The sequence below is a fragment of the Priapulus caudatus genome, unplaced genomic scaffold (genome assembly GCF_000485595.1).
Source record: "Priapulus caudatus unplaced genomic scaffold, Priapulus_caudatus-5.0.1 Scaffold104, whole genome shotgun sequence".
In the NCBI taxonomy this organism is placed as follows: domain Eukaryota; kingdom Metazoa; phylum Priapulida; class Priapulimorpha; order Priapulimorphida; family Priapulidae; genus Priapulus; species Priapulus caudatus.
In genome coordinates, this window is record NW_014577165.1 from 462440 (window position 1) to 472571 (window position 10132).

The following is a 10132-nucleotide window of genomic DNA, read 5'->3' on the forward strand; positions in this document are numbered from 1 at the left end:
GACGTGTATACACACAGATATGCACACGCGCGCACGCTCTCTCTCTCTCTCTCTCTCTCTCACACACACACACGTATGGATGCATTTACGAGGGTGACAAGCCCCTGTAGCCAAGCCTGATGCTCATGCACAGAGTACTGCGGTCACGCGCATGTTGTACGTACTCACATACAACCACCCACACGCTAACTTAATGGATTAAATTAAATCTGCACTACTATAAATTTCTACTGAGACAGAGCAGACTTGTTCGCACATTGTATGTACGCACACGAGAGTGCACGCACACATCCGTAACAAGAACTGATGGCGCTTGGGGGGACGCGCGGAATATATCTGTCGGAGCCGTTCCACGTTTAACCGTCTCCACACATCACACCCGCAGCGCCCGGCGTCGCTGCGACCACAACGCACCTGAGAAGTATTTGCTGCTGCATGATTTGCTGCTGAACCAGCTGCTGCTGTAGGTAATGCTGCTGTTGCTGCTGCTGCTGCTGCTGTATTAGCTCTATGTGCCCTGCGTCTTGCGTACTGCCGCTGCTGCTAGAAGGCACTATGCCAGCGCCCACCTCACCAGTGGTCAAGCTCTGAACATTGTACAAAAGCCGCACATTACAAAAACACGGATCTGTTATAGAGATAGCTGCAATCAAACCATATTACATTGTTACTTATATCTGTCATAATATTATATCGATCAATGAATGAACGGATTGATAGATGAATAAATGGAGAGATAGATGGACTTTTCAGTGAAGAGATGTATGAATGATTTTTAATCTTTGGAACACAATAACCTAAGATAATGTAAAATCATCTGCAATGAATATATTGCTGGAAAAATATCCAGATTAACAACTTAATAATAGGTGAGCACTTTAAATGTGTGAAATATGACAGTTGTACGAGCTCACACTACTTACACTGCTCTGTAGAGGCGGTAACCGTTCCGTGAGACCCGGTAAGAACGGAACGCTATCCCACCGCTTAATGATTTCCCCTACAATCACAAACATGCATTATATCGCTATACTATATCATTACTACATCACTGCTTATGTTAATAGTATCGACAGTCGACTGTAATTTGTCATGTGTATAACACACAATAAAATGCGGAAATGAAATCTCGTGCTCACGATATTCTTCTTCACAATAGAGGGCTCTAGTGTTTACAGATGTACCACCTATTACTTATGCAATACAAACCAATGATAAATAATGTAATATAACTTATATACAATGTTACAAATTCCACAAGTCTCACATTCGGAGATCTATCAACGTCTAGTTCTCGCAAACAAACACCTACCGAGCGTGAGAAAGCAGCTGTCGCAGCCACGCTTCACTAGCAGGTTCATGGGGAAGAATCCGCAGCCAAACCACTCTGCCATTTCCGACGGCTGGAACGGACCTGCCGCAGGGGCACATCAACGCAGTCAGTTACGTATCACCCCTAGTACCGCCACCTATCTCACACAAACAGTAGGAAACCAGCAGGAAACCCACTCTGACATCTCCGAAGGCTGGAACGGGCCTGTCACACAGCAGTGTAGTTTAGCAACCCATCACACAACCTACTTCTCCCAACTACGACTCACGTACAAGACACTCAGCGGTAGAAACAACCAGCGGCAGCAGCACTACGCCTTGGTTACAAGCCCCTGCAGTTCTACCGATATCATGCAACTCTCACCTCCCGCGCGCATGCACTCTCGCAAACGCGCGCTATTTATATTTCCCACCTTGTAGATCTCCCTCGGGGTCTTTGTAAAACCAGTTCAGCGCATCGGCATGAGTAAGCGGCAGAGCCATCGACGCAGGTTGAGCTGGGGCTGACACCTGTTTTAACTCCTCCTACAAATAATAGGTGCTCAAATACGGAAAAAATCGATAGGTTTAAATAAACACGGCCTTCAAAATCTACCAGCAGGATTGGTTATAGCTTATCGACAGGCCATGCTTCGGCATGCGTATTCAATCCCCCTAAGCAGGTGAGGCGGAACATGTTGGCGATTTGGCAGCAGAGAAGTTAGCAGTTGATCTCTTTGCGAGAGTCACACATTACCCTATCATATGCCCGTACGTGCATATGCCACATTACTAGATGCACATCCTGCTTGTTTACGACCACTACCTGCACGAGCCTCACCACCTCTGCCTTTCTCATCACGTCTGCCTTTCTAGGTCCCCATCACAGCACACACACTAAGTAATTGTAAAAAAACGCAGCTACGCGCGCTACCGCCGCCTCACCTCGGCCGTCCACGTCTCCATGAGCGTTTCCGCCGCCTTCTTGATATGGTCCAGGTAGTCTTCCTCCTTTATCGTCGCTGCGCTCGCTCCGTCCGCCACTCCCTCCTTCGCGGCGGGTTTTGGCTGCTGCTGCTGCGGCGCGTGTGAGATCACAGTAGGTTTGTTGTCACTGGGCGGGGACCCGCGGGAGGCGAGCGGGTTGGGGCGGGGCGGCTCCCTCGCCGCGACCGTCGCCGACGGCTGGCTCGCCGAAGTCTTCTCTACACTATTTACAGGCAGCGAGTTCGAGCCGGGAGACGACGACGGTGACGACGACGATGCTGGCACCTCCGTGCCGTTGCCGGGGGGCGCCACCGCCCCGGAGTGCTGCCTTCTCCTGGCGGCGGCGACGGCGCTCTGTTCAGAGAGCGACGTGCGCTCGGGCTGCGCGTCCGATTGTTTGCCCGGTTTGACTGCAGCGGCGCTCAGCGCTTTGCCGACGTCAGCGCGTGCGTCAGACGTTTCACTGCTGGGTCGTCGCTGCTGCGCGGTGTGGTTGTTGTTGTTGGTCGTCGGGTTGTTGTTAGCACCATTGGAGGAAGAGTCGCCCTGATCGCTCGCGTCGCCCGCTCTAATCTCATCCGGTGGGTCAGCTTCGCCGTCCTCCGCGCCCTGACGATGTTAAGTGCGAGAATATACTCATCTCAGCTCTCACTTCTTCTTCTTCTCTCTCTTTCTCTCTCTCTTTCTCTCTCTCCTCTCACCCCTCACTTCTTCTCTTTCTCTCTCTCCTCTCACGGCTCACTTTCTCACTCTCTCGTGCACTCTCTTTCCCATTGATTTTCCCTCACTCTCTTACTCGCTATCTTTTCTCTCCTCGTCCCCACGCACGCCCACACACTCTAGGCTACCAGGCACCGATAGTAGATAGTGTAAAAGACAGCAAATCGTAATCGCAAAAAGCACTTACCTTTCCAGCCATAAAGGCACCACTCGAGTCGAACGTTCCGACATTTTCATCCACGTCCCACGGATCGTCCTGACTCCACTCTGGCAAATCCCCACCTAAAACAGAGCGGTTGCCACAAACATTACCTAGAAAATAGCACAGTTGTTACCAGCATTACCTTTCTATTCATCATTACAATGCAGTTTATAAAATATGACTTTGAGCCACATTTTCAGAAGTAACATGAATAGTTACCACTATCTGACTATCATGAGTCCAGGCTGCCATTACTTTTGCATGACATTTTCTATTAACTGACAAAAATCTATGAAGGATCTTCCGATCCTCCATATCTTATCTACACGAGAAAAAAGCCGAGTTATTTGAGGCAATCTTTCAGAGGTAGTACAGAGCGAAAAAAAAGTGTTTTCCAAAGCGGTGTGTAGACGCAAACGTGTGGGTTTGAAAACATCGGCTTGCTTCCTTGCGTAGACAGACACGGCTCATGCGAACCTACCCTTGCTGCCATCCTCCCGCTCCGTGTTCCTGGGCTGTGAGCCGTGTCTCGTACGGTCACGCACAAACTCACGGTCCGCGCGATCATCCTTCGTCCGCTCCCGCCAACTCGACACCCCAGCCTTAGGACCTGAAGATAGAGTATGACTACTGGACTACGTCACACACCACACACTGCTCGGCCTTCAATAAATAAAAAAAATTAATTAAGAAATATAATAATAAAGCTGCCCATAGGGAATGCAGATAAGAGTAAAAATAAAGTAACATTTCAATTAAGAAAATCTCCTAACATTTTCACACCATGCTCACACAGGTCACAGTACTTTCCTTGTTCGCCAGACCCTTCTACTAGTTCTAGCCTCCCCCTCCACCTTGTGCTTCCTTCTCCACACCCTCCTCCCCCGTGCTCCGTTCACCACCCGCTCTTCCCCCCTGCGCTCCCTTCTTCACCCCTCCTCTCCTGGGTTGCCTTCTCCACCCCTCCTCACCATGGGCTCCCTTCACCACCCCCTACTCCCCGCTGGGCTTCCTTCTCCCCCCCTCCTCCTCGTCATTCTCGCCGCACGACCACGTCACACTCACCGTACTTGTCGCGTTCGCCCGACCGGTGGGCCGTTCTCCAACCTCCTCCTCCTCCTCCGCCCGCGCTGCCTCCATCCTCGTCGTCGGCGCGGTCGCGCGTGCGCCAGTTCTCCGTGCTCATCGACCGCGAGTACTCGCCGCCGCTGCCGCCACCGCGTCTCACGATGACGACGCGACCCTCCGCGTCTCGCTCCACGGGCTTGTCTCGCTCCAGCTCGTCGAAACTACCGCGACCTGCAGGTCGGAAACGGTAAAACAGCCGGTGTCTCGCTCGTCTCAAGCATCAAGTTACCGCCCAGCACGACTGCATTACCGTTAATATATATTAATACTCTTACTCTATTATCTTATCATCTACTACTATTTATCTTGCTAATTATCTTACTAATTATCTCAAGCATCAAGTTACCGCCGAACACGACTGCTACTGTTAACAATACTAATACTCTTACTCTATTATTTTATTACCCACTGGTATTTATCTTACTAATTATCTTACGACATCTACGATTAACAATCAACAATCGATAAACATTATTGCACTTATTACAATTACTACTACTAAAACTAATGCTAATATTATTACCTCCGCCAGGGGCTTGGCGGGGGTTATGTTTTCACCGGCGTGTGTTTGATTGTTGGTTTGTGTGTTTGTGGGTTTGTTAACATGCACGTTTCAGTTCACTTCCGCTAGGTGCGCTGGCTGTAGACTTACAAACACGCAACTCCAGGCTAAGGGGCAACCACAGTCCTCCCCCACCTGCACGCTCGCAATAATCCGGATCCAATTAATTATTTAATTAATTAATTAATTAATTAATTTTTCCACTTAATGAATTAATTAATAAAAAATTCCACATTGAGAGAATTCAGCTGCCTTGGCGGAGGTCTGTGCTCTCTGAGTGCTCTAGTTACTATTGCTATGCTATGTTTATTTTTGATGTTTGCGTACTTACTATGGAATGGTCTGCTGAATCCGCCACGAAGTCCTTTAGTGTCATCCAAACTCGAGCTTCTATCGTCGTAACGTTGACGAATGAAACCATCGTGCTCCTCATCATAGGGTCCTCCCCGCCAACCCTCCCTTCCTCTACCTGTAAACACGTGCAGATGGTTACCTACACCGCTCCCCCATCCTTCCATTTCTCTTGCTGTAAACACACGCCGATGGTTACCAACCCGTTTGTCACCTGTTACTTTGTTACAAGTTTGCCCTAGCTGTTTTCACATCCGTAAACAGCTTTCTGCCTATGCTATAACGTGGTGAAGGGCGTGTGATAAGTAGCCAAGCCCTATGACCTAGATACGCAACGAGGTTAATGACTAAATGAAGAGTCAAAATGGCCTACAGTGCTCTTACAGTTAGTTTAAAATAAACCCATGCTGTATGATAAACTGATAGATTAAGTATTCAGCAGTATAATACTATAAGTAAATATATACTTTCTACAAAAAAAAAACACGGGCTGTATGATAAACAATTTACGCAGCGGATGCCGGCAATGACAACTTCCCAGTGATCTTAATTCGATATGAACCTAAGCAAAATCAAACAACCTGCAGTATTTAATTACATCATAATGAGGTGCCAGAGTCTGGACATGTGTTACAAGATAGGTGTTGAGGTGTTGTACATACATGCATACTCACAAGAGCACATAAACCCCTAGTGTTTACATAAATCCCTTAGGATTTTATGGCCTGGATACACACATACCTCTGCCTCTGCCTCTGTCGACACCACCTCCCCTCAGAGCCCCGCGCACCCCTCCTGCCGGCCCGCCTCTCCCCATCACTCTCAGCACGGCTGTACTGTTTACTGACTGTAGTGCACTCCGCTGTAAAGCAACACCAATGTCACACCAAGGTTGTTGAGAACTAGTAACACCACATGCTCGCACGCAGGCCTGCACATAGACACGCATGCACGCTCCCTATTATTCATTATATTATAGTTACATTTCTCTATTACATCTCTACACATCTACACAACTTTTATTCTCATACTTTATTGCGTATATCTGTTCCTATAGCTACTGTTCTATGCCTACTCTATCTATTAGAGTATTACCCAACTTTACCAGGGGCCCATTGTCAGAAACAAATTAGTCTTAACATTAACCTTAACATTAACTGTTTCTCTTAGAGAGTTGACAGAAACTTCGTAAAGGTAAGAGAATTAAAAATTCTCGTAACTTTTCTCTTAACTTAAGAGATCCTAGACCCTCCTTTAACTTTAATATTAAGCTGAAAATAACACATTTAGACTAAGAATTAAAATTATAGTGATATTATATTATATATTAATGAGTAATATCATGTTTTTCTTGAAAAACACGTCAAAAACATTAATTATCTACCGATCGAAGCAAAACAAAAGTGTCAAAACATTTACAAATGGCGTATGGCATTTGTTCTCTTGTTTCAAAGGTTTGCAACGCTTGCCACGATTCTCGCGTCTCGTGTTACAGTGTGAGAATTTGTCTTGTTGTGCAGAATGAATTCATGACCACGTCATTTTTCATCAAATATTATTTATATGTGGTTAGCCATCATAATATATACATAAATTACTGTGATGTACAATAAATGTGTAGGAATTTGAATTTTGTGATCGATTCTCATCCAATCAGCAGCCTTGTGATGAAGTTCCTGTTATTGTAAGTTTTCACTTAAGTAAGTTTAGTTACGATAGATTTCTGTCAACGCTATTAACTTTTCTTTTAACATTAACATTACTTACATTAGTCTTAAAATTAATCGTAACTTTACGAAGTTTCTGACAACGGGCCCCAGGCCTTGGATAGCGGATACACAGGGCATCACTTGACAGATGTCTTCGAAAAACAATCCTTATGCATGTTGTTGTGCGTTCACTGCCTAACTGGGACAACCGCTTAATCGGGATATTTTCACAGTACCCGACCTGTCCCCATGAAGCTGGGACTGCTGTACGATAGCTATACCTATTAGTGTTGTCAATCGGTTGTAATTTCGTAATCGATCATCGGTTGGACCCAAGTAACCAATGATCGGTTACAATCGGTTACTCGAGGTGTTGAATGCCTGCGTGTGCGTAACGTCGTGTGCATGTACGTGTGTGCATGTATGTGCTTGTTTAGCCCTGTTTACTGTTTGTTTTGCACTGTTTACTACTGTGTGTATAATACATGTATGTTAATAAAGGATAACTTGTATAGTAGCGATGATATATCTGATTCTCATCACTTTTCCAAGTTTTCTTGTTCAAGTTTTACATTTATTTCGATTTGTTATTTTTTTCGTTTTTTTTCTTTCAATGAAATCGATTATGGATTTTGATAACCAAGCGCTTGGTTTGAGCCACTGTTCAACCAATGATCGAGTATAATCGAAGATCGTGACATCACTACCTATTACTATTCTCATTAGTCTCACGCTGCATATTGGCTATCACCTGTTCGTCTTCGGATAGTGGGGAGAATGCGAGGGGATGCAGGGATTTCTCGCTGACCAGGCTTGTGACCGGAAGAAGGTCGTCCGGTGGCTGGGCCGGCGGATTGAACAGAGCGAGCATCTCCTCACGTCCATAGCTGGCAAAGAAAGCGCAAATGTCAGGAGTGAGTTGAGAATCATTCACAAACCCCACATGCACTACAATGGGCTCAAGTATATCGTCATTTCCTTAGTCTTTATTGACTGAAAGTAGCAGGAGTCACAATGAAGAAAAAATGCTATATTTACTCCCGGACGCCAAATTATAATTTTTCTTAGACATTATAGAGTTATTTGGTAAAATGATTACCTGAGCCACGTAACCGTTATATATATTCCCAAATGCGTACATACTATCACACACTACTATAAGGGTGGTCTTCAGGATTGTTAGACAGTGTGATAGCAAAATCCTCAGCGAATACCTAATAAAACGTTTTCGTTCCCAGCTTTTCCACCAGAAAAGTGCATAGTTACTTTTAATATTCCAAGAGCAGATCTGCTTGTTCCGGAAAAGAGGAAGCGTGTTAACGTCAACGCCTGAAGTATTCAGCCCAAAGCAGTAGTCAGCTTCAGCTGTTTTTGCTTGTGATCAATTATGTTCTGCGGCAGATTTTTTTAACTAGCTTACTCTCTGTTAGTACACACCGATACTGTGCTAGCTTGAACTTAGGGAGTCCGGGTGACGGTGGTGGGGACGTCACACTGCTGCCACCAGAAAGCGCACGGAGCCTGATGGAAAGCAATGGTTAACAACTTAACATCCATCACAGAAACTGAGAATGATAAAACGCTTCTTTCTTATATAATCATGAGAAACACAATGGTATTGCCACTGGAAATCATCAGTGTGGTTACTATTGAGTGTAGTGATCACACCCAACGGTAACATCACTGCATTACATAGGCCACTCCGATTTAATTCTGAATGATAGATAAGAAATAATGTATTGCAAAGATTACCAGTAATGAAGCAGGTCCAGCTTTTAGTTGCTGCAGCATGTAAGTTTATTAGTGCTTATATATTCAACACTCATTTGATTAATCATTTGAAGCATGATTAAACATCAACCCTGAGCAGCCCTTCCAAACTTCATAATAATGTACATAATATTGCATCCAATAACCCACATATTGAAAGTTTGAAACCACATGGGGTAGCACAGTAGAGTGGCCCCCAATAGAGGTTGTACAGGCCTCTTCTTCACATGTTTTTATAATATTAATAATGTACAATGTTCATTGCATGTAATAATGTCAAGGTTACACAAAGTCATACTCCTTCTATCATATGGGTGTCAAATTGCATCTGTGACACATCTATAACAACTTACCATTCTGGGCCAAATGTCAATGTCTCAGACATATTTTCTGAAAAGGAGACAATAACATACTATTATTACTATCGTTTACTGTATTAGTAATTAGGGATGTATGTGTGTGATCATCGGTAGCATAAATGACACCACCACATGCCGTGATGAGTAGGATTACATATAACCAGATGTCTGGACGTCTGTTCACAGCACCCTCTCTACTCCCCATGTCTGTTACGAAAGCACCCAGCACTCTTAGTGAGGCAGATATGTGAAAAAAATGTTCACATCTGGCAGAAAGGGTGAAATTTTGTATACAGGGGTATTTTGGGGCGCTGATTTCAAAAATTGCCGGATCCAAGAGATCTGACCAATGGATCAGCCGCCATCTTGAATTCCAATATGGCCACCATGACGAAACATTGAACATTACTATCTTGGGTTCTAAATGACATGTGGCGCTTATATTTGGTACACAAGAGCATTTTGACATGCTGAGTTCAATAACGGATTGATTTGACATGTCTGACAAACCATATGGCAGCCATTTTGAATTCCAATATGGCCACCATGACGAAACATTGAACATTACTATCTTGAGTTCTAATTTCTAAATGACCTGCGGCGCTGAAATTTGGTACACAAGAGCATTTTGCCATGCTGAGTTCAATAATGGATTGATTTGAAATGTCTGACAAACCATATGGCAGCCATTTTGAATTCCAATATGGCGACCATGACGAAACATTGAACATTACTATCTTGGGTTCTAAATGACTTGCGGCGCTGAAATTTGGTACACTAGAGCATTTTGACATGCTGACTTCAATAATGGATTGATTTGACATGTCTGTCAAACCATATGGCAGCCATCTTAAATTCCAGTATGGCCGACATGACGAAATGTTGACCAATACTATCTACTACACACACGCGCGCACACACACGCACACACACGCGCGTGCACACACACATACACGCACACACGCACACACACACACGCGCGCACACACGCACGCGCACACACACACACACGCACACACTCACACACACATAG

General features: G+C 45.0%; 1 protein-coding gene across 3 annotated transcripts in view; it reads right to left on the bottom strand.

Moving 5' to 3' along the window:
- LOC106805185 (PERQ amino acid-rich with GYF domain-containing protein 2-like) overlaps positions 1-10132 on the bottom strand; it is a 45168-nt gene that overhangs the window by 28958 nt on the left and 6078 nt on the right. For all 3 annotated transcript variants that reach the window (XR_001393404.1, XM_014806683.1, XM_014806684.1), the window contains exons 2-14: positions 9094-9130; positions 8408-8491; positions 7722-7857; positions 6003-6123; positions 5242-5379; positions 4286-4519; positions 3702-3830; positions 3206-3300; positions 2257-2907; positions 1746-1857; positions 1313-1414; positions 924-1000; positions 415-587 (exon numbers count right to left, since the gene is read on the bottom strand). Coding sequence is in view for 2 of the 3 variants with exons in the window: in XM_014806683.1 (XP_014662169.1) it covers positions 415-587; positions 924-1000; positions 1313-1414; positions 1746-1857; positions 2257-2907; positions 3206-3300; positions 3702-3830; positions 4286-4519; positions 5242-5379; positions 6003-6123; positions 7722-7857; positions 8408-8491; positions 9094-9125 (2084 nt within the window). In the remaining variant the exon portion in view is untranslated. The remainder of the gene's footprint in view (positions 1-414; positions 588-923; positions 1001-1312; positions 1415-1745; positions 1858-2256; positions 2908-3205; positions 3301-3701; positions 3831-4285; positions 4520-5241; positions 5380-6002; positions 6124-7721; positions 7858-8407; positions 8492-9093; positions 9131-10132) is intronic.